Here is a 25,767-nt window from a genome sequence, read left to right on the forward strand (position 1 = left end):
AGCTGATACAAAGTGCTGTACATTAAAACACAACATAAAAAAAATAAAAAAATAAAAACTCTTACAGTTTAAAAACAAAAACATACACTCTAAAACTAGATCCCGCAGGAGTTAAAAGCCAAGTAAAATAAATGGGTTTTAAGACGAACTTTAAAAGTGGACAGTGAAGGGGCCTCTCTGACCTGCAAAGGCAAGTCATTCCATAACTTAGGACCAATGACAGAGAAGCCCTGTCCCCTCTGAGCTTCCTCCTGGATCTTGGTACCTCCAAGAGCAGCTGATCTGCTGACCTGAGAGACCGATAAGGTACGTAGGGGTGAAGAAGCTCAGAGAGGTAAGCCGGGGCAAGATTATGCAGTGATTTAAAAACAAACAAAAGAATTTTAAAATGAATCCTAAAATATACAGGCAGCCAGTGAAGTGAGGCCAGGACAGGGGTCACATGCTCCCTCTTCCGAGTTCCTGTCAAAAGTCTAGCAGCTGCATTCTGAACCAGCTGCAGACGTGAGAGCAGCGACTGACTGACTCCCAGATAAAGTGCGTTACAGTAATCCAGTCGAGTCGAGATAAAAGCGTGGATCACCGTTTCAAAATGTTGCCTGGAAAGAAAAGATTTCACTGATGCCAATCGCCTTAAATGATAAAAGCTGGACTTAACCACGGCTCTGATTTGGCTGTCCAATTTAAAATCACTGTCCACCTTAAAACCAAGGTCCGTAATAACATGTTTAAAATATACCTCCAAAGGTCCAAGGTCAACAGAGGAGGACTCAGAGGAGCCACTGGGTCCAAACACAATCACCTCTGTTTTGTTTTCATTACAATTTAAAAAGTTCAAGGCCAACCAAGATTTAATATCACCAACACATGCCAGGAGATGTTTGATAGAGTGGACATCCTTCTGCTTCATGGGCAAATAAATCTGACAATCATCAGCATAACAATGAAAAGAAATCCCATGTTTCCTAAGGATAGAACCCAGAGGCAATAAATAAAGAGAGAAAAGCAGTGGCCCCAGAATTGAGCCCTGTGGGACACCATAAGTCATTGAAACAGCAGGTGATTCAGAGTCAAAATACCAAAAGACTATGGAAAATAATAAAATGCTACTGTACATCATTTAAATCAAAGTTGTTTTCTAACTTTAGTCAATATGTTCTTTAATCTATAGACGTCTCTGTCTGCAAAACCTGATACCTCTTTGTTCCTGATGTGATACCTTGCTGAGAAATAAAATAATTTCAAATCAGGAAAATAGCTTTCAATTTTCATTCCTCTGAATCCTTTAGTTTCTTTTTTAAAAGTTCTAAAAGACTCTACAGGGTATCTATGTGCTTTGCAACTCATTTGTGTGACAGATATTTCACTGCTGTCAGAGAACCAGCTTTCATTGTCGCTGCTGTCCGACACCTCCTTCCTCTCTGCTGCCAGCTTGCAGGCCTGCTTGCTGGCCTGTACAGCAGTCACCACATTCCTCCTTTTACTTCGCCTCTTTAACGGGCCTGAAGCCTCCAGCTCCATCGCCTCCTCTGCTTCACCCGTCTCTCCTGCCACTCCAGCTCCAAAAAACAACTCCGCACTGTTCTGTCCCTCCACCTGCACCTCTCCTTTCTCTCCCTGATCTCCACACACTATATGCTCCTCATCACCCCTCACCTCCACCTGCTGCTCTCCCTGCACACTATCCCTCTCTACCACTTCACTTTCACCCTCACCACCACCATTCACCCCATCACCACACAACACTGTGCTCTCATCCTTTCCCACACCTACATTCATTTTCACACTTTTCTCACTTTCCACTACCGACACCTCAACAGTACCTTCCGCCTGCTCCTCTACAGCGGGCTCCCCCGCCACCACCGCAGCCGCCGCGGGGTCCTCCACTGCTCCAGCCTCACCAGGTGGGCCCTCCACCTGCTCAGCAGCATCCACCTGAATAATGTGTAGTTGCGCCACTGCTGACGGCCACACCCGAACCCAAACAAAAACCCCTAAAAACGTGACAAAATTAACATGAAATCACAACTAAACAATTAACATAAACACCAAGTGAAAAAACAGTGAGAAAAAAGTCAAAGATATAGAAATACAATCGCTCTCTCTTTTCGCTCTTCTTCCGCTCTCCACTCACGCTCCTTTCACACGAAGAAGAATTTATAACAGGTGTCCCTGGCATGTTTTATACTTTCTGTTGCCCTTTAAAAATGAAGATGCTCTGTCTTCACTTTCCAATCTCCTCAGTATAAAAACAAATATTGTTCTGTCTTCCACATGCGTCATTTTTTTATTTTTTTTACTAAAGATGTGCTGTGACTGCTGTGAGAAACCTTTATTCTCTTAAAGCATGAATTTTCACTCTTTAGTATATGCTTCCTGATTCTTTTATGTTTTTTGTTGTAAGATTTTGTCATATTTATAACTTTCTATTAAACTCTATATAAATTGTGACTTTTTTTTTTTACTTTCTATTACATTCTGTATATAAAACATTGCATTCTGTTGCCATTTTTACATGTTCAATGTCTGAAGTGTCCAACCTTTTTATTTGGAAAAAGAACTGCATGGAAATCAGCGCTGACAAATTCACAGGGATGAGCTGCTCCACACCATTGCTGATCTATCTCAGTTGGCAGGAATAATACAAACATCACCTTGTTATCCAAAGCACCCTGAGGATGACTCCACTCAGCCCTTTTTTGTATGGATGCACACACATGTGCGCTGTATATTCGCAGTAACCCTATTGTTGTTTTATGCAAACGGTCTGAAGCTGGATAGGACGCACAGAGACACATGCAAATCAGCTTATCAGGCGGCGCAGGCTGCACAGCAGAGATGAACGCTTCTCCACTTAGGAAAATGCTGATGAGCAGCTGTGGATTTCCAAAACTCTTTATCCCAACACCCTTGTCCTCTTGAATAAACCAAGAAAGACAGAAAAACGTGAGAGCAGCTCTAAAACTTTACACCCTAAGGTAAGACACTCTCCGTTTATGAATGTTACAAGTGGGGTTTGTGCAGCGGTTTGGAGGGGAGGGCGAATTAGAATAAGCTCAAGATCATTTTCCTGGGTGGCCTGAGTGCTTCATTGTCCTGGTAAAGTTACAATCCTGTAGGAAAATCAGCTATATTTATCATTACAGATATTAAGATGAGCTCAGACCCAGTGGAGCAGTCGGAGGCTCCGGCTGACCAGAAAGGTAAGGAAATTTCACCCTGAACAGAGCAGAATCTAAATAACAACACACAGATGTGAGTCAGAAAAGCTGCTATGTTTGGTTTGAAACTGCTGGACTTTCTCCACAAATCACTGTTTACAAAACATTAGGAGTGGATTCAATTTCCTGAAATGTAAGGTCATGTTGTTATTTTGAGGCATCAAGACATTTTCTTCATAGACGATCTGTGAGTACATGGCTTTTTCTTTTTTACCTTTTGCTCTTTTAGGGTCTCCTCTGGTGAAATATTTGCACATTCGTTGCTGTATTTAACATGCAAAACCTTGGTTTGTCATAAAAAGCAGAAACCTTAGGTGTTTTGTGTGCAGTCACTTTGGCGGTTGGTTTTTGTTCGAATATGTGCCTCAAGCTATTTTTCTGAGAGACACAGAAAGCCCAGAGGCTGAGGATGCCAGCCAGCCCGCCACACAGAAAAATCAGGAACAAGCTGAATAAAATGTGGAACTTTTATTCAAAACAATGGCCGCATGAGAGAAGTGAATGCCTTTGCTTCATGGAAGTGATAAATGACTCGGTTCTTTGTCCTTTTAGACCTTTTAAAATCTCCAGCGGAGTGTCATCCAAGCAAAAAAAAACTTTGGAGACAATCCAAAACAAACAAAACCACTAACTACAGATGGAGGGGTTTTCTTTATAGTTTGGGTGAGGGTTCACTAAACAGAAAAAGAAACGTTTATCTCAGGTGACTCTCCACCAGCACCTGCTCCCTCTGCCTGCCTCCTAGAAGTTTTGTTTGTACACTGAGCTAATGAAGGGATCTCAAGTGATAATGTGCAAGTAGTTCCCTCTTGGCAAAATGTGTGTAAATCTATATGTAAAGTGCTGTGAAAAAGTATCTGTTCTTAAATGTCTCAGATCTTCAAAACTACTTCAATCTCAAATTTAAAAAAAAGGATAAAAACAGTGTCTTCAGTTGGAGGTTTCTTCAAATAAGCTGTAATACAGACCACTACAGGAGAATCTTCAAGAAGTTTGATTTGATGAGTTACAGCAACATTTATTTTCTCTTTGCGAACAATAAAGTGTTTTTTCATGGTCATATAGTAATATTTCAATCAGAGTCCAGCCTGATCTTTAACTAGGCCATTCCAAAATCAGCATATTTTTTAGCCATTCAGGTGTGGACTTGTTGGTTTGCTTTGGATCATTGCCCTCCTTCCTAACATAAGTGTCATGAAATATGCTTTTTGGTGATGAGGATAGATGCGGAAGACCCAGGTTGAAGTGAGAAAATGATTATTTTAATGATGAAGTGTACAGAAGTCCAGGCAGCACAGGTGAGCAATGAGGCAAGGTACTCAGACACTGGCAACAATTGTAAAATGGCACAAAAAACAGGAACAAGGCAGAAACAGGGACAAGCAACAATAGAAAAGAATCTGGCAGGGAACAAGAGAGACAGATGGATTTAAATACACAGAGGGTAATCGGGGATAACGAAGGACAGCTGGAAACAATCAAGGGGTACACCCACAACACAGGTACTCAATTACCTGGAAAAAACACACACACAATCCAAATCCTTACAAGTTTACTTAAGTTTAAGGTCACGAACTAGCTGTGTTTCCATCTTTTTTTTAAAACGTTTTTTTGGCTTTACTTGAAGGTGCTTTGACAGGAAGGTATGGTAATGAGAAAGAGGAAAGACATGCAGCAAAGGTCACCAGGCCAGAAATCAAACCTGCAACAGCCGTGTCAAGGATTAAGGCTGTGCTTGACCCCTGTGCCACCACAGCACACCTGTGTTTCCATTGACCATAAAATTACACAAATTTAAATAACAGTCAATTTGTTTAATGGAAACATGATCATTTTGAAAAAATATGTTCTCTGATAAACAGTTTTTGCTCTAAAATGAGGTGGCTTTTCAAAATTTCTGTATTTCGCAAAACGGCAACAAAGACACTTTTTTCATATTACGCCAGTTTGTAAACAGCAGTAAAGTGCAGCTGACTCTACCAGAGCTCTCACAGCATTGCAAAGTTCATAAAAAGTTGCGTGTTATTCGAAAGTGTTGAATCCATTAAAGTGAAGGTTGTGTTTGGCTGGAACAAGTCTCTGTGGAGAAATGCACAGTTAGATCTGCAAGACAACTTTGCTGTAGGATAAATGCTGTAAAACTCAACTTCACCTTTATTATGAAATCTACAAAGGAAGACTGTGTAACTATCACTAAACATTAAAACATGTTTATGATTTTTGTGAAGATCATAAACAAAAACATTAACAATGCTCAAGCTTTATTTGCAACAGCTAACAGGCTCACAAACCCTCCTGTCACTCTACCACCTGAACTGTGATCTAACGCAGCCTACAATGAATTTGCCAACTTTTTTGCCAAGAAACTTCAAAAAATTTGAGGATTAATCTAGACATCCACACTAAATCCAGTACCAATGCTATACCCAAACATAAAAAATGCAGAAAACATGACTCAATTTCAACTACTTAGCTATAAAAGCCTAGAAAAAAATCATAAATCAATTAAGCTCAAGTTCCTGCTTTCTTGGCAGAACATTTCTTTAAAAAAGTTCTGCCTGTTGTTGCTAATGATCTGATCCAAATAGTAAACTCATCACTCTCTTCAAGTGTTTTCCACCAGGCTTTGAAAACTGCATTTAGCACACCACTGATAAAAAAGAACAATCTGGACAAATCACTACTGCAGAATTACAGGCTGATCTCCAACCTCCCATTCATCAGCAAAATTATTGAAAAAGCTGTTTAAACAGTTAAATAGCTTCCTAATGATAACCGACCGCTTTGGCATCTTTCAGTCTGGTTTCCATGCTCAGCACAATACTGAGACAACTTTCATCAGTGTTCAGTAACATCCATATAAACACAGATTGTAGAACCACCACAGTGCTGGTTCTGTTGGACCCCAAAAGGACATATTACTGAAACGAGAGGAGTTTTGGATTGGGCTCTCCGATCAAGTACTCAGCTAGTTCAAATCTTACATAAAGACAGGATTTCTTTGTTTCAATTGGTAACTTCTCATCAAAGCAGACATAAGTCACATATGGGGTACCCCAATTCCCAATCCTAGGACCCCTTTTATTCAATATCTATATGCTCCCAGGGGCGGTAAAGGGGTGAAAAGTGATGACAATTATAGGGGCCCTGACCAGCAGGGGGCCATCCACAATTTAATTATTTGTATTTTGTTCATAGAAATAAAATAAAAAATCGGGATCCTGTCAAATACAAAATTAATCATATTGTATTTTCAAAGATTGTTTTTAGCTGTAAAAATTTAATGTTTACCCTCCCAGACCAAAAAACACACATCTGTTTTTGCCCTGAACCCCCTGGATCTGCATTAAATGGTTTGTTCCTGCTTGGAGCGCTTGAAAGTGACGCTGTATGCAGCTGCAGTCAGTAGTAACGAACTTACTATGCTGCTAAGAAAAGTTATAAAATCAGGTTTTCAAAAACAAAATAGAAAGAGGGAGAGAGAGAAGTGTTAATTTATAACCCAGTTTTTCTCCAAGAGAGGTGAGTAGACTGTGTGAGATTATCAACCATTTAGCATAATTATCTTAGCTACAAACTACTGTTTGCCTCCATTTCACTAGCATTTAATGAATTAAGGAAAAAAATTACCAACATATTCATATATTTAACTTGCTCCATGTGCCTTTTACCACTTAACAACAGGTGAGTCAGTCAGCAGCAGCTCTGACCCACGTCCCTCCTGACCCATCCTCTCCTGAGTGAAATTATAGCTGCTGTATGAAACCTTTATATAAATATTTTTTCACATATTTTTTTAAAACTGTCATTATGTTGTGACAGTACGGTATGAGAGATAATGTGAAAAAAAAATATTCCTCTGCTTTTTCCCAGTGCTAAAAACAACCAGTCAGTGGCAGGAAAGTTTTAGTGCTGTCAATCACAATCTCATGTGGTGCTGCTCATCCTTCCTCCCCCTTGATTTGTGCCGTGCTGCAGCTAGCATAGCACAGAACTGTGCAGATTCAAACTGTGAATGCTCAGTTTAGTTAGCATAACTACCAATGATGGCAGATAAACAGTTTCTTGTAAATGATGAGTTGATAGGGTTAGGGTCATTTAGCAGTGAGTGAATGAACAGTGCTAAGAGGGTCCTACTAGTTCTGATTGGTTGTTCTGGTCAGAACGGTGCATTACTTTAACCAGTAATAGTAATTCAGGAAGGAGATGGAGGAGATTGATTGTTTTCACAGATTATCTGTCTCATAACAAACTGCTACGACATCGTGACAGCTTTAACAAATATGGAGAAAACATATTTTTTTTATTAAAGTTATGTACTGCAGCTTGAATAAAATGCAACTACATAGCATTTTTGACAAGTCTGGATTGCTTTATGTGTATGTTGCTTTTGACTGTTGCTCATGAGGAGAGACATTTCACTATCTAAAACTAATAGAAACAATTTAAGCAACATAGTTGCATACTGGATGTGGACTGTTGGATGTAAAATTCATGAGCAGTAAATATTGTGCTACTATCAGTATTGGACCACAGAAAGCAAGGCAGTTGCAAGCCTTTAAAATTGTGATGCTTTTTATGGGTCAAATGCTCAAAAAATTGTAACAGCAGCTGCACAGGTGGGCCCAATCTAATTTTTTGTCAGGGGGCCCAAGATTTCTGGCGGCACCCCTTCTCCCACTAGCTCAGGTAATAATAGAGAAATAAGATTAGCTACCTTAACTGCTTGGATGAAAGACAGCTCTACATTACAATGTCACCAGGTAACTCTGAACCCATCCAATCTCTGAACAGATGCTGAGAACAGATCAATGTGTGGATGTGCCACAACTTTCTCCAGCTGAACAATAACAAAACTGAAGTTATTATCTTTGGACCCAAAGGAACGATCTAGAGTCGTACAGCTTGAATTATTACAGTTGGAAACTAGCGAACAAGGCCAAAATTTAGGTGCGCTGATGGACTCTAACCTGAACCATCAGAGCCACATAAAGACAGTTACAAAACTGACCTGAAGAATATTTCCAGAATTAGAGGTCTAACATCTCCATGCATTTATCTTTAGTTGCTTTGATTACTGCAACAGCGTCTTCACAGGTCTCCCTAAAAAAACATCAGACAGCCGCAACTGATCCAGAATGCTGCTGCTCGTGTTCTCACTAAACCAGGAAGATAGAGCACCACCCTAGTTCTAAAGTCCCTACACTGGCTCCCTATAGCTCAGAGAATGGTCTCAAAGATACTGTTATTAGGTTACATATCACTGAACAGCTTAGCACAACATACATTAAAGATCTGCTGGTGTTGTATCAACCTTACAGACTTCTCAGGTATTCTAGTTCTGCAAATGCTCTGCATCCGCTGTATTTTTTTCTGTGTTTTTATATTACTGAAATGTGCTAAACAAAGACACTTGATTGATCAATACCTCTTCTGTCAAATCACAGAATTTCCCCCCAAATTCCACATATACAGATGCTTCCACACAGCAAATTTGGAAGTGTTCAGTCAACTCATAGAGTTGAATTAACACTTTGAAAGTGTCTATATTGGTCCACTCTGGAAGTTGTAGAAATTACACGTTTGAAAGTGTCATTTGCAATAGTTGAATCAAACACTCACAGTAGTTGAAATTAAACACACATCAGTGTTGACTTAACTTTTGACTAAATACACTAGGTAACACTATGAACGTACTAATCTAACACAAAACAGTAAAGTAAATATTAACATAGAAATCTGAGTTTTAAAATACTACTGGCAGGGTGTGCTGAGGTGGTGCAGGGGTTAAAGCACAACCCACATATGAAGGCTTTAGTTTTTAATGTGGCTGTTGTGAGTTTGCTTCCCAGGCTTCTTTTCTTATTACCCACTTTTTTTTGTTAATTTACTACCAAATAAAAGCCAATAGAGCAATTAAAACCTTTTTCCAGAAACTACTGGCCATCAGTAATCCCCAAATTTATTTTAAAAGACATTAGATGCCACTTGAAAACACCAGCACCATTTGCAGTATATAATTACTTTTATTTCAAAACATCAAGCAGCACTGACAACAATATACAACAAAGGTCATACATTCATGGTACTTTGCACTGAAGGTGAAGTGTGCTTTGAAAGTTCATTGGAAGCAGCCATGGATGGTCTTGTGATCACTGATGGTGAAGTGTCTTTGGTGCTGCTCTTGTTTTCATCAACATGCAGGAGGAAGGGCCGTCCAGGTTCCAAACCAATGAGGAAGGTTTTAACACTGGCTCCCATCTTTGGCAAAATGCTAAAACAAATAATAAAATGTATTAACTATATAGAGCACATCTACATTCAAATAGCAAACGAAGCCAATAAGAAAGTGCTTCTACAAAGACCTAGGATCATTAAAGTATCACATAACTGCACATATCTGACAACATGGTCCACAGTTTGACATGAGCAGTTTTGGCATTTTTCTTGTGGCCTTTCAACGTAGGAAGAAGAACATGAACCAACAGAAGGAGGCCCGTTTTTTCCAGCCTGGAAGGAAAAACAGGAAATATAGCAGAAACATTAGGATTATAAATAAATATATTTTTTAAAAAGTGTGAACAAAACTAATCAGACCCACCTCTGTGTGTGTCACCATCATATTCATTCAAATTACTCTGCCCACCCGGTTTACAAGATAAAGCATATAAAAGAAATAATTACTAAAGAAATTAGTCAGCTTATAGAAACATTTTTGGACAGCATTAAAAAGTCATGCAACTTGTCTGAAGAAATGTGTTGAAGTCATCATAACGGGCTTCAGTCACCAACATGACATACTAATAAAGAAAAAACATTTTGGCAGTTTTTAGATATGCCACAGGTACAAAATACCAGAGTCAAATGGCTTAATTGCCTCCTCATTGTGTAGATACGTTCTCCAGAGTCCTGCTAATCACCTAATTATTCTATTCAGGTGGTGCAGCAGCGGCACATCTAACTGTTGCAGGTCAGTGGTCCTCCAGGACTGGAGTTTGACACCTGAGGCATAGATCAAGCCAACGGTCCAGCACAGCCACTCCCCCGTTTTGCAGTCTACAGCCAAAAACTTAAAGAAAACAACCTCCACAGCTAAATAATGTTAACTCAAATGGCCTCCAGATTTTCCTGGCAGTTTCAATGTTCGGTTAAGATAATAAGCAGTCGAATATACCGTGATATCAAAGCAAATAAATGTACATTAAGCGAACTATGTATATGAAACTCTTGCGTAAACAACGGAAAAATAATGCCTCCATAAAAAATAGTCAAAAACATGATCATTTTAACATGGAACTTACCTTGTTATAATAAGCTCCACACAAGACGTCATACTGCTGCCTCAGCTCCTCAGGCAAACATGTGACGCAGTAGCGGAACAAGACGGCCGGCCAGGGGGCGGGGCTAATGACCGGACCCAAATAATAAAGCTCATGATAATTTTACTTTACAACATAGACAACAGCGGAGCTAACAGGTTTCATCACCAGAGAGAGCGACTAAGTCATTCTGAAATCCATCTGACATGAAGTACAACAAACCAAGAGAAGAACAGAAACATCAGGCTACTGGTCACTAATGATGAAACAACACAAATTCAAAACATGTTAACGTAGTCCGTAGAAATGCTCTAGCTAGTTTGTCACCCCAACGGCTGAATAAGATGCTGATGGTTCCTTTGAGGCTGAATTATAAATATATCTCATGTAACTATTTACATCCGTTGCTGCCATGATTTTTAATAACTGATTGCATGAACAAGCTTATTTAATTGTGATTTTAAATTAGTTTCTTATGGAAACACTGCAATTGTGAAATTTTGATTTTTGCAGAATATAGACAAAAATGTGCATTGGAAATGCAGCTTCTTTTGGCTGATGATGACCACTATGACCATGGTTGAAATATGAATATATGCACTGAAATGATTTTAAACCAAGTCTTTTAGACTATCAGGTGTGAAAACACCCTAATAATGTGTTTTTCCAAGTTTTTCACTTGGAGCTATCTCATTTAAAACCATTTTTTCTGGAATTTCCTCACGTGATCTTTGGTATTAAAAAATAGTTTGATAATTTTAAAAACCTAATGATGATAAAGCTAAAACAGTGAAAATCTTAATGTTGGCTATTTTTTTTTTCATTGTAATTGAGGTCAAGCAGGATTTTTTTTCCACTAAAATTCTTATTTATTTTTTCCTTACAAGTTTGATCTTGCTCTGAGATTGACATGCCTGCTGGAGCTTAAACTGGTAACCTGTCCATCAAAAGGCTGTTTGACTGACGATCCCTCAGGCCAAGCTTGAATCACCAGTAAAGTAAGCGTGTTTCTGAAATGTGGGAGGAAGTAAAACAAACGGAGAAAACCCACATGGCATGAAAACAGCATGCAAGAAAGAAAGGGAAAAAAAGAAAAAGGTGTCCTGTCACGCGAAGCAACAATATGTGTCATTCATACTCTAAAACTAGGCAGCAGTGGCTCGTATCCAGAACCACATGCGAGGCTGGTTTATTCAAATAAAATGACCTGCTCGAGTCTAGACAATTATTCTGGAGAATTTTAACAGCGTGTTTTTCCTGAAATACAAGAATGAATTGAACCACAGCTGTGCAGTTGTGCTTTGGCGTCACATTCAGAGGAAAAATTCAGAGCTCTTTGGAATAAACCTGCAGTTAAAACTTCATTACTTCCCCCTCAATGCACATCATTTTATGAATATTTCATGTTGCACAGTCTTTGTAACATGAAATGAAGTGTCTAATATTTCGCTCAGAAATATTAGAAACTTTTGTGCCATTAGTCCAGATTAAGCCTGATATTGAGAGTTATGCTTGCTTGGCCAACCGGATCAACATGAACAATTTTCCAACCACATTTTAATATTTATAGGCTCGGGCTGAAACAATTAATCAGATTAATCATGATTAATCAATTATTGAAATAGTCATAAACTAATTTAGTAATGGATTAATCATGGACTGGAGTATACCGATTCTAAAAAAGGTACCGTATTTTCTGGACAATAAGGCGCACCTAAAAGCCTTAAATTTTCTCAAAAATCAGCAGTGCGCCTTATAATCCGGTGCGCCGAATTCCAAAATCTGTCCCTGACACAGAGACGTAAAGTGTACAGTATGTACGCCAGCAGCAATAAACCAATCAGAGACTTGTTGTCCGAGTTCTACAGCATACGCCTCGGTAAAAACCAGATAGGTTTTTCCACGCATCACCGTCCCAGTTCATCTGCGACTCCATGCGCGCCCATCTCACTGCACTGTGAAAAAGGAAGTGAAGCAAACTAATTTGGAGTTTGCCGTCATTCCGGGAGGATTAACAAAAGAACTCCAACCGCTGAACATTGGTGTAAACAGGGCGTTCAAAAAGAGGTTGCAGTGGCATGTGAGCGATGGATGACAGACCTAACACACGTTAACTAAGACGGGGCGGCGCCGGGCGAGTTACGCCACCGTGTGTGAATGGACTGTGGATGCCTGGGCTGATGTATCTGCCTTAACTGTTGTCCGAACTTTTGCGAAAGCTGAACAATGATGCCGGCAACGAGACCGACTCCGACAATGATGAGAAGGAACTTGACATGTTTGATGGCGAAATTGCCCAGTTGTTCAATTCAGATGCAGAAGAGGAGGACTTTGATGGATTTGTGAAGAAGAATAAAAAATAACGTGAGTGTATTGTTACATAGTCAAGTAAAGTTAAACTAAACTTACTGTTTTGTTTCCGTTACCTTTTTTTTTGTTGACCGTATGTTTTAGCATGCGTCTTATAATCCGGTGCGCCTTATAGTCGGAAAAATAGGTAATTTGCTCAAAGAACAACATAGTCCGAGCCGTAATTAAGCCAAAATGGTACAAGGATTAAATACATTTTGGACTTAAGATATATTTAAAAAAATCTTTTGTCTGTAAAGATGTGCTATCAAAAACTCCACAAGAGGCCTTTTAGCTTAATCTGGTTAAAATTTTGTAAAAAATAAATAAATAGTAATAATAAAAGGATCTGATTTAGGACCTTTTACTGTCCTATTTTTTTGGATTTCAGTTCATCCAAAGCACACTCAAAGACTCAAACACACACTAAGTTCAATGCTGCGTTTGTATCCTACGTCTGATGTCATAACACAAGTTCCACCAGGTTTGATTCCAGCCAGATGACCTTTCCTGCATGTCTTCCCCCTCTTAATTATTAAGTTAAACCATCCATCCATTTTCTATACAGGTCCTTCTAAAAAAATTAGCATATTGTGATAAAGTTCATTATTTTCCACAATGTAATGATAAAAATTATATTTTAGGTTCATTGCACACCAACTGAAATATTTCAGGTCTTTTATTGTTTTAATACTGATGATTTTGGCATACAGCTCATGAAAATCCAAAATCCCTGTCTCAAAAAATTAGCATATTTTATCCGACCAATAAAAGAAAACTGTTTTAATACCAAAAAAGTTAACCTTCAAATAATTATGTTCAATTATACACTCGATACTTGGTCAGGAATCCTTTTGCAGCCTTCAATGCAGCATGGAGGCAATCAGCCTGTGGCTCTGCTGAGGTGTCATGGAGGCCAGGATGCATCGATAGCCTGAAGCTCATCCAGAGTGTTGGGTCTTGGTCTCTCAACTTTCTCTTCACAATATCCCACAGATTCTCTATGGGGTTCAGTTCAGGAGAGTTGGCAGGCCAATTGATCTGAAATATTTCAGTTGGTGTGCAATGAATCTAAAATATAAAAATTTAATTTTTATCATTACATTATGGAAAATAATTAACTTTATCACAATATGCTAATTTTTTGAGAAGGACCTGTACACCCTGGTCCCTCAGTGGGGTCAGGAGGGTTGCTGGTGTCTATCTCCAGCTAACGTTCCGGGCGAGAGGCGGGGTACAACCTGGACAGGTCACCAGTCTGTCGCAGGGCAACTAAGTTAAACCAACTTAATAAATTAAGTTGGATTTACTTTCTTTTCCTGAAGTTGCTGCCCCCGCTACCCGACCCTGGATAAGCGGACGAAAATGGATGGATGGATGGATAACTTTCTTTTTTTCAGGGTACAGGGTATTTCAAAAACTAAAATAGCATGTTAAAGTTAAACTAAAATAACATCTAAAATAATTTAAATTGTAGCTGTATTTTAACACTCTGAAACACATCTACACATCTACTGCCACAATGTGCTCCGCCATACAGCGCAGCAGCCTGCAGCCTGTACCTGTATAAGTACACTGGCTGACTCTTCCCCGCCGTTCGCTCTGAACCAGCCAGTAGGCAGCAGGAGAAAGACTGCCATGGGCATCGCCCCAGTCTTTTTAAGGATTCTTATTGGTGCCCCAAAAACGATAAAAACTGGGACATTATCATCAATCAATAAAATCCTCCCATACCAAAGTTGAAAATTGAACGTTATGCTGTTAGCAGCATTTATTTATTTGTTGTTTTTAAGAATTTGTCAATAACTCATAGGTGGAAGTCAGAGCGTGGTGCAATTATTTATCGATAGCGTAACATCAAACCGATGTTTGGATATGAATCCTAACATTGATATGATCAATACAATTGGACGTTGCTCATGTAAAAAGATCGATACTCAAGCTATTTTTCTTTCCTGCACGCAGACTGCTGTGCATATGGGTTCATCAAAGTCTACTGTCTGTCTGTAAGAGTACCGCTGCGATGTGTCACACAGCACAGAGCAGCGCACTCTCACCCCTCTCTCGTCTTTAGTTGTGGCACCACCACATGGCTCAGCGGTGCCAGTCAAACAGCCATGCAGGAGGCTCAAGGCTGGCCTGCCCACTCAAGCGCTCTGCTTGGGTCGACACGTCACATTATGAAGAGAGACACCGGAGTATCCAAATGTCTGAGAGAGAAGGTCATTTGGCTTTATTTTAAAATGTAACTACAGCATGGTGAAGCTGTATAGTTTGCAGCAGGGCTGTTAAATACAGTGGAAACACAACAAACCTCTACAAGCACACGAAAAACCATGCAACAGAAAACACAGAGCTGCAGAAACAGGGAAGAGGAGAGACATACCCTGGCTCCGACAGGGAATGGGGGATGTCTGTTTTTCCTAAGAACAATTCCATAAAAAAAATTAAAAAGAAATAGAAAAGATAGTGAAGGGAAAATTTTTCATTTTATTTTTGTATTGTGGTTTCTCCTTTTCTCAGCTAAAGTTAGCTGGAGAGACACCAGCAACCCTCCCGACCCCACTAAGGAACAAGGGTGTAATGAAAAAAACAAAAAGCATTTTCCTAATGTTAAGGGAAACTTTGTTTTGTTACTGTTCAATTGTTTCTAAACATAAATAGTGATTATGATAATAAAGTATTTTGTTGTCACGTACAACGTTTGGTGAAATTCTATCCTAGGTCTTTTGGATCCTTTGGATTTATGAAGCTTAAATCTGAAAAGGTATTGGTATTAGTATTGGTATCGATATCAGCGATTCTGGCCCTGCATTTACTTAGTTTCGGATCAATACCAAAATTCCCAGTATCACCCACTTCTACAAATAATCACCCAGCCGGAACACGGTGCACTAAATAATAAAACATAATTTAACAAAGCTTCAAGGCAGATAATTTTCCTTGAGAAATGTTAATAATCGAGATACTTGAATCATTGAATGAATTGTTCCGAAGCATTAAGTGCATTGTGTGCATTTACATGGCAACATGCTGACTCTGTCGGCGCTGATAAAGTTCACTGGTTAGATGGTGTGTTAGTGGACTGGTGGTTCAGCCCGTGAAGCAGTTTTCGTGCTCACCTCCTTGTCACGCGACACGCGAATCAAACTGTGTCTTCCAAAATGCTTTCAGAGTTGCTGTGCGGGCATTTATCAGTAAAGCTTGTCCCATAAAGCTCAGCCAAAACACGAAATGGAAGAGCTACTAAAGCAACATGAATGAACTCCCCCTTTTGTCCCTTTGTATCCAGCAGAGATGTGCATCGCAGCAGATTGAGCTCATCATACAGGGCCGTTCCAAGATTGTATGAATGGATTCTATGCTGAAACCATTAAATCAAATTTAGCAGCATTGATATTGTCAATAAACAACTGTTAAATTTATATATCTATGGTCTGTGTTAAAATGTTAGCATTTATGGAGCCCCTGAGGAGCCATAGGCAGCTACTTAGCTAATTTAAACCAAACCAAACCAACTTTATTTATAAAGCACTTTAAAACAACCACAGCTGATACAAAGTGCTGTACATTAAAACACAACATAATAAAAAAATAAAATCTTACAGTTTAAAAACAAAAACATACAATTTAAAACTAGATCCCGCTGGTGTTGAAAGCCAAGTAAAATAGATGGTTTTAAGACGAACTTTAAAAGTGGACAGTGAAGGGGCCTCTCTGACCTGCAACGGGAAATCGTTCCATAACTTTGGGCCCATGACAGAGAAGCTCTGTCCCCTCTGAGCTTCCTTCTGGATCTTGATACCTCCAAGAGCAGCTGATCTGCTGACCTGAGTGACCGATAGGGTACGTAGGGGTGAAGAAGCTCAGAGAGGTAAGCCGGGGGAAGATTATGTCGTGATTTAAAAACAAACATAAGAATTTTAAAATGAATCCTAAAATAACAAAGCTTAATTTAAGCCTTGGACCGGTTCTAATTGGGATCAGCATTACATCATGGTTAAATCCACTAACTGCTGACTTAACTTGGATTTAAAAGAAGTGCAAATAATTGATATTTATTTTAATTGCATTTTTTATTTGTTGTTTTTAAGATTCTATAGTTTTAATTTAGGAATTGTTGGCAATGTTTTCCAGTAACATACTTAACATCACTTAATACAAAAATATGGTGAGCCGCCAGAGGACATTTAACCTTTTTGTCATTTTGTACTTTTGGAGTTTTTTTCTTAAAGTTTTATTGACTCTAGACTAGAGTGGTTAGACAAGAAAGTGGGTAAAGAGAGAGGAGGAAGACATACTGCAAAAGTCATCAGGTCAGGACTTGAATCTGTGTCAGCTGCGTCAAGGACGAAGGTCACCATATGTGGGTTGTGCTTTGCCTCTGCAGAATGAACATTCAAGGATTTTTTTAACAAATTGATGACAAAAGTTTACAAATCGTCTCCAGTAAAAAAAAAAAAGTGTGGCTATGTGACTCCATTAAGCAAATATTTATCATCACAAGGTGTCTTGTAGTTATTTTAATTTCACCAAGGATCATAATCCATCATAATGAGTTATTTGCCCAAACCTGGATCAAGCAAAAGAATGGCAAGTGGCTGTAAATTAAAACCTGAACAGAATAATATCAATTCAAATTAAATGTACTGGAATTTTTTTTATTATTAATTTTTATTAAAAATACTTTACTGCAAAGATCGATAAAATGATAAACAATATAAAGTGGTTTATTCACCACTTTATTATTTGCGTAGGATTAGCAATGTGTGGGTACAAAATAGCAAAGGGAGGCATTTACAGTTTTTATTTTGACTTTTGCTACTTTTTCTCATTATTTGTTCATTCCCTTTACTTGAAAATGGCAAATTTAAGAGATATGAATTCAGGGACAAAAGAAGAAGGGTTATGCACAAAAACTACCTGGAAGTTGTCTCATTTAGAAAATTGTCTACCAATAAGTCTTCCATGACTGGTGTGTTGGTGCAAAAATATTTTATGTGTGTTACTAATATTTTTTCAAAGATTCAGAAATCAGAACAATCTATATTCCTGTATATTTGTTAATAAGAAAAGGCCTAAGGTTTAAATTTAAAATGATTTCTTGACAGTTTTACTGTTAAACATGACATGTCACTGGTTCATCGTGTCTGAGTAATCCAAAATGCAGAGGTAAAAATAAAGCTAATGAGAAGAAAAGTGACCAATGTCTATAGCAAAATGAAAAAAATGTCCAAGACATTTTCAAAAGAATACAGAAAATGTTTTTGACACAAAATCTACAGAAAGGCAAGACTCTTTGGGCAATAATTCATATTATTAATGTGTGAAAGTAAAAAATGTGACACTTTCTGTTCCTTTTTTTAACCAGTTTGGGTTTTTTAATGGTTCGCCTAAACCAACAGATTTTTCCTGACAAAACTAAATATTTATTACATTTTCTTAGTGACTTTTTGTGTCTATGCACTGATGTGTAACTATCACGTCGCGTGTGTGTGTGCATGTGTGTACAGAACGAGGCTTCCTGCACTCTGAGCTGATTTGCATGTTCTGGTCATTTCCATACTGGAACCTTGGCTGTGAAACTGGCTGTGCCGCAGGGGGAAAGAAGGGTTGGCTGAGGGTGGTAGGGGGGTTATAAGTGTATTTGCATTTTGTGTTTAAACCTGCCCTCTGCCTCTTTCGTTTGCTCTCTCTGTCTCTCACACACAGCCCAATAGGCCCAATTTGACATTCAAATGATGAAAGCTTATCCAGCGAACCTTTGTACCACTGTACTCTGTCATTTGTCTCTTCACACACATGTAGTTGGGAATCTTCATAAAAGAACTTTTTTATTTATTAATAAAAGTATTTGTTTTCCTTGAACTTTTCCACATTTTGCAATATTAACTTTTCCACATTTTGCACACATCAAAACACATTTTTAACGTGTTTTATTGGAATTTTATGTATATAGCTAACAAAAAATAGTGGAAATTGAAAGGAAATCCAGACATTTTTTTCAGAAATAAAAATATCAAAAGTATGGCAAGCATTTGTTTTAAGGTCCCTTGAGTCAACATGTCCTTTCACTACAGTTACAACTGCGAGTTTTTGAGGTGTATCTCAACAACTCAAGCTCAGTCAGATTCTATGGAGAACATCTGTGATGATCAGTTTTTTTTCTCTTGCCACAGATTTTCAATTAGATTTAGGTCTGGACTTTGAGTAGGCCATTCTAGCACATGAAAATGTTTTAATCTAAATCAGTGCTGTTCAAATGTTTTACCCTGGGGGCGAAAACTGACAAATTTACACCACACGTGGACCACTAAAAACATTAAATTAAAATGCAAAACTTGATTTATTTTTTAATTTTTGCATCTGCTCAACAATAATCAATTTATTAATGAAATCTGTATATCTGTGGGTTTTGGTGATGAGGTAGACGCTGTGGACCCAGGTATTGATGAATGATGGAAGTTTTAATGGTGAACAACAAACAGCACAGAGACGTCCAGGCAGCACAGGTGAGCATGAAGACAAGGAACTCAGACGCTGGTAGCACTGGTAGAAAACAATAACAGACAGTAAAGGCAGCTAGACAAGGATCTGACAACAGGTGGGAATAAATACACTAGGGGTAATCAAGGAACACAAGACACAGCTGGAAGCAATCAAGGGCAGACAAGACATCACAGGAACTAAACTGGCACAGAAAAACCAATCCTCACTTTGCTTTACATAGACCACCACCATTAACCAATATATTACATGTTTTTGTTATATTTATTAACATGTTTAGTAACACATCACATTCTGTGTTATAGTTTAGAAAACAAGAAAAACTTTTTTAATTAGAGTAAAATAATTAACCAGAAAAGAGCTAAAATGATACAATTGATTCACGTTAAAAGTTCTTACTGTGCTTAAGGATTTCTCCATTAACTGTACATACAAGCCTTGCAAAACTATTGATACTTTAAAATATGACATTTTTTCCTACTGCAGCTGCAAACTTAAATAAATTTTGATTAGATTTATGAGTAACATGTTTTTGTATTCATCCTCTTTTAACCTGGTGCCCTTAGTGCATGTAAAACCTTTCAAAGGTGAGCTAAGTAGTTGGTAGAGTTAATATAATGCAATAATATACAATGTACTGAATTCTGTGAAAGCCTCAGGAGTTAAAGAACATTATAGAGCAAACATCTTGATACCCGTCAGGGAGGAAGTTATAAAACAATTTTTACAAGCTTTGAACAGATCTCTGGTAAATCCATCCCGTGAAAATAAAAAGAATATAAGACATCTGGTTGGTTTAGATCAGGAGTGTCCAAACTGTGGCCTGGAGTAATTTGTAGCCCTTGAAATGATCATCTCTGGCCCCTGACCATAAGTCAAGCATGTTAAAAATTTGTCCCAAAAATTTTGAAATTGCCTCTTTTTCTTTTAATAAGGCAACAGTCCAAAGCCTTTTATGTTTATGATTTTTAATGATATTATGAGGATTTGGTTTTTCTGTGTGTCAGTTTAGTTCCTGTGTTGTCTTGTCTGCTCTTGATTGTTCCCAGCTGTGTCTTGTGTTCCCTGCTCCTTGTCTATACTGTCTAGCTGTCTTACGTTGTATTGTTTTCTACCAGTACTACCAGCGTTTGAGTTCCTTGCCTTTATGCTCACCTGTGCTGCCTGGACTTCTCTGTGCTTTTCGTTGTTCAGCATTAAAACTACCATTATTCATCATAACCTGGGTCCACAGAGTCTACCACATCACCAAAACCCACAGAACATCACACAAACAGGATTTGACACCACAAAGCAACTCTGAGGTTTGGATTCAGCTCTATTAAGATCTCTGTTTTATTTTTGTTCTTAATGTTTAATTTGTTAATTTGCTTGTTTAATTTCAGCACCTCAGATTCATTTAACATTTTCCCTAATTTTACCTTGTATTAATCCGATTAAATCTACAAATTGTTAGAATTGGTAGAATAAATAGAAATATGAATTTCTTTCCTTTTCCTATTGGGCAATAAAACTAGTAACTTCCACCATTTTTGTTCTATTAATGGATTAACGTCGATACAATTAGAAATAAAGTTTAGGAATGCATGTTTAATGGATACAGGGGGGATTATCTTTTTCTTTCTTTTCAGCAAGTCGCATATCTCCTTTTTTATGTATCAGTGCAATTAGCAAGTCAAATGGTATCCTTCAAAACAGGCCTAAATCCAGTTTTATACCATATATTCTATGATTTCCTTTTAATTAATGTCTTATCCTAATCTTGTAGTGTTTAAATCTGTATTTTATAATCCTTGTTTGTAGCTGTTTTATATTAATTGTTTTATTGATAGTGGCACTTTGAGATATCTGTAAATGCAAAATGTTATAAATAAAATGTGTTATCAATATAAGACCATAAGAAAACAAGGAATCTATATCAGCCACAAAAATACTGCATCTCTAATTAACATAACACCTCATAACTGGAACTGCACGATTTAAACTTGGTGTCAAAATGAAACCAAAATCAAAGAAGATATATTTCAGAAATACTTAGTTTAAATGTGATTAATGTGTATCTAATCCAACACATCCCATTTAACATTTGTTGTGTCGATTTGTTTTGAATTTTACTTTACGGGAGACAACATTTTAAAATATGTGTTTTGTTCTTCTCCTCTTTCCACATCCAGAGCGAAATGGAATAGACTTTAATCGACAGGTGAGTATGACATCACTTCCAGAGTTTGAATTCTCCTGTATCAGGACTGTGTAAATGACGTCTGTTTTCCTCTGGATGAGTCGGGATGATCTTTTATTGAACATGCCATCCCTTCCTGTTTGCTTGCAGGCAATCTAATGTTTGTTTCCTGAACTGTGGGTGAAACAAATGTGTCTTCGAATTAAATGAACTGCATGCAAACCCATCTACAAGTTTGTCATTCAGCGACTGCATGTTTAGCTTTCAGTCAGAAAAAGTTTATTTGACTCCAGAAAGAGCATTTAGCAAAAGAGACACAATTTGATTTATTTTGCTTCAAGATAATTAGACAAACTTTAATATAAGCCAAAGATGACATAAATCAACACAAGAAGCAAATTTCACATGATAGCTTCATTTATTATTGAAACAAATTGTGCAGATTTGAAACTGGAGAGTTTTCAATTTCAAACAGCCTGTTTGAGGTCATAACACTCAACCAGATTTAAGTCTGAAATTTGATTAGACTACTCAAAACGTTAATCTCAAAGATTTTTTTTAAGAATAACTAAAATATTCGAAAGAATATGTAACATGGGAGTCAAAGATGTGAAAATTCGGCAGCTAAATTGAGACATACCCATTAGGAAGACTAGATCTTATAATAATGCGTATTGGAATACAATTAGAAATGATTAAAAGCAGCCTTTATTGTCCAGAAAAGGGGAAATTCAAATATAACAGCAGTATTGAGTATACAGTAGTTTCACACAAAAAGTTCTTAATGTATTAAACGATATGTTAAAAACAATAAGAATGACATTAATAATAATATGCTGTACAAGCCTATGACAGAAAATACTGTGAAATTATTAGAAATAAAAATATCGGACATATGCTAAGGTATATTTGGTGTTTGTACTACCACCAGATGCAGTGTCTATTTTATATATATTTTCTCTCAGAAGTACAGATGTTAAATGGATGATGCATTTCTTTCAAAATGCATGTTTTTGTTGCTGTGGGAGTTTAGTAAACCAGTTTCCCGTGTAGGTACATGCCCAGATCCACAGGAAAACTATTTGCCCATGCCAGGTATGAAACCACAAACAGCCAAGAACATGATTTTCAGTCAGACATTTAAAAACTGCTAATTAAAATACTCTATTATAGTGCACAAAACATATATGTACCTGTCAAAGATTCAACACTGAATTAGGAACAGCAATGTGTCACTCATTGCCAGAAAAACTTAATGTGCTAGCTTAAATGCTAATTATAAACTATAACTAAGAAAACAACCGTACTGAGAATAAAACAAAACTCTTTCAACATTTTTACACAATGTGATCACAAATCTAATCAAAATCAAAAAACTTTGTTCCATGTTTTAAAAAGGGGCTCAAGAGATGTTTAAACGGTTTTCTTTTTACTTGTAGCTTTTAGTGAGGCTAAAATGCTAATGCTAACTTGAACATAAGCAGGAACAAAAGTGTGAATCAATTTCAGCTTATTTTTTACATGTTCTGTCCTCCTGCAATTTACTCTGTGTATCAAATTGCACAATCAATGCTTGCATGTATCAAATGCCCCAATAACTTCCTGTTCAGCGACTACGGGAAGACCAAAGTATTTTCCTAAAACATTTGATGATAATTTTATTTAATTTTCATCTAGCATTAGTTACTGTTTTTTTTTCTCAGTCACCATCAGTGGGGGCTGTATGTATGGCATAAATTAATGTGGTATTCAGTTTGACTTGATTTTTAAGATGAGAGAAATTTCCTAAAATGTAGGAAAACCGTAGTGATATTTGTGTTGAGTCACAAGTCTAAATGCTGTTGGCAAGACTAAAATTGTAGCCTTTTTGTTGCACAGACTACAAAAAATTACATGTTCACAAATAGTGATTGTTCATCAATATGCTTCCCAAAGACACAGTAAAAACAACAAAAATAGGTCGACAGGAATTTTGCAGTTTCTTGTAATCATGAATTTGAACTTTAAATGACTTGAATGCTGATTTTAGCAGCGTTTTGCTTATGATTAGAAATTAGAAGCTCCATTATGCTGCTAATGATTAGCTAATTTTGTAAGACATAACTGGCTTAAACACAAGGTTGAGTCCTAAATGTCTTTAAAAGGTTGTGGTTGGAGAGTTTTTGTAAAAATGTATATGCGAATTTTGTTGAGAGATACTTGTTTCAAATATAAAAATATTGTCAAATATAATACACAATGCATACAAGTAATTCAGTTCAGTTTAACTTTGCCATACTTTATTATTTGCAGAAGGAAACTAAAATCTATTCAACAACAAAACCAAAACCATATTAGATTTTCCGGAGTTGTATTCTATTGTCGTCATATTTATGAGGAGATGATCGTGAATGAGTGATGGACATTTAAACGTGACCTGCTGCGAGGGACAAATGGAACAATACAAGTTTTAGTAATAAATGCTTTAGCTCACCAAGCTAACAACATTTAGAAACATGAATCAACATAAAGCTAATTAGCAGCCTTTTACACTTTCAGAGACTATACAGTACTATGATTTCTGATGCACAAAATGTCAAAAGTTCAAACAAGCATAACCAGATGTCACTATGTTTTTGCCCCAATAACTTCCTGTTCACCGACTACAGGAAGAAGATTTATATAACTGCATATCAAAGTACAAAAATGGCGTTAACGGATATCAATGCGGCTACTTTAAATTTTTTTGTAAAGATCTTCAGGAGTATTTCTCATATGAATAAATATTGCATCCTCCCTCCTCTGGCCAGCAGAGTTTCACCCAAAGACCTTGTTTTAAGTTACAAAAAGCTGAACCAACACATTGTTATTGTTACTGAGGAGGACAAAGAGGTTGTGTTCTGACCAAGCTAAATCGTGATCTATATGAGGTTCCTAGTGATTGTTTTAACCTTCTAAAAATCCATCTGAAAGTATAGTTAAAAGCTAAAAAAAATATATAAAAACAGGACATAACAGTAGTTCATTACAATTCGTAATGTGAACGGTGGTGGAAAAAATACCTCGACTGCTGTTGATCACTGTATTTAATGTATAACATAGTGAACCACATGTTTTTAGTTTGCAGGGTTGGATCGATGTCATCACAGCATGTGGTTTGAACAAGTGTTCAGTATAAACGTCTATGGGATATAGTCACATGTATTTCTATTAATAAAGATTGATTTTTCCCTTTTTGTACAGCTGGATAAAAAAATATTTGGCTTGATTAATTTGTTTGAACCAAAATGTATGTTAAAAAGTTAACTTCAGTTTCTTTAGTTCCTTAAAAATTAAATTTTTTTGTAGAAATGTGGTTTAAAAGTGACAAGACAACTGACAAAACTAACAAAAAATGTAGCATAAAAATTCTTTTTCAAAAGAATAACTTGAAAAATTGTTTAATTTTCAAATGTTCCAGCTATTATTCATCAATGTAACATGTTTTCCATTTAAGGTGACTTAAACATGTTTTTTCCTGGTAGCAAAACGTCAATTTAACATGATTATTTTGTGGTTTAGGACAACGGTGGTGCTCTTTATGTGAGACAGCCCTTGTTTTAGGGCTGTTGTCACTGTTGGCTTTCAAAAAGAGTAGTTGATGGCGAGAATAAATGTGTGAGAATGAAAGGTTGACAAACTTTTGTCAGTGTGATTTATTGGAAAACTAATTACACGTTGGAAATTTCTTGGGGGTTTTTCTGCCCAAGTTGAACGTTTTTTGTGTCGTTTTTCATTGGGTGCTTATGCTTTGAGGAAGTGTCACAGTTCTCTGGGTAGTAAGTTAGAGATGGGGGGAAGGGATATTTGCATACCAGTTTGCCCAAAGGGGAGGGTGAGCATCTAGCATGCTTTGTAATTTGTTGAGCAACCAAACTGGGAAGGAAGCCTGTGAGGGATTTTGGTCTACCTCTATAAGTAGTGAACATTCATTTATCAATAGGGGTTGCCCTCCACTCTGCTTTGAAAAGTCTAATAAATGATTTTATTAGACTTCATTGTCCAAACAATGAACTTCCAAACAAGGTCATCGTTTGGCATTTGTTTTATGCTTTTAGATTAAAACAGAGGACCTCAACGACTCCCCTCATTCAGCATCCGCAGTGAAGACATGCCACCTCACACAGAGCTCTCCAGTGCATGGGAGTCAGTTGGCTGGGGTAAGACGGAG

General features: G+C 37.4%; 1 protein-coding gene across 2 annotated transcripts in view; it reads left to right on the forward strand.

Moving 5' to 3' along the window:
* Positions 1 to 1,144: 1,144 nt before the first annotated feature.
* Positions 1,145 to 25,767, forward strand: part of pou2f3 (POU class 2 homeobox 3) — a 43,157-nt gene continuing 18,534 nt past the window's right edge. Inside the window, exons 1-4 of one of the 2 annotated variants that reach the window (XM_008428664.3) lie at positions 1,145 to 2,978; positions 3,147 to 3,203; positions 21,571 to 21,599; positions 25,655 to 25,756. In XM_008428664.3, coding sequence (XP_008426886.1) covers positions 3,155 to 3,203; positions 21,571 to 21,599; positions 25,655 to 25,756 — 180 coding nt within the window. In that variant the 5' untranslated portion in view covers positions 1,145 to 2,978; positions 3,147 to 3,154. Of the gene's footprint in view, positions 2,979 to 3,146; positions 3,204 to 19,961; positions 20,701 to 21,570; positions 21,600 to 25,654; positions 25,757 to 25,767 lie in introns of those variants that run through there. The other variant, XM_008428665.3, reaches the window with a different exon arrangement.

This window comes from Poecilia reticulata, chromosome 14 (genome assembly GCF_904066995.2).
Source record: "Poecilia reticulata chromosome 14, P_reticulata-male-v2, whole genome shotgun sequence".
NCBI classification, from domain to species: domain Eukaryota; kingdom Metazoa; phylum Chordata; class Actinopteri; order Cyprinodontiformes; family Poeciliidae; genus Poecilia; species Poecilia reticulata.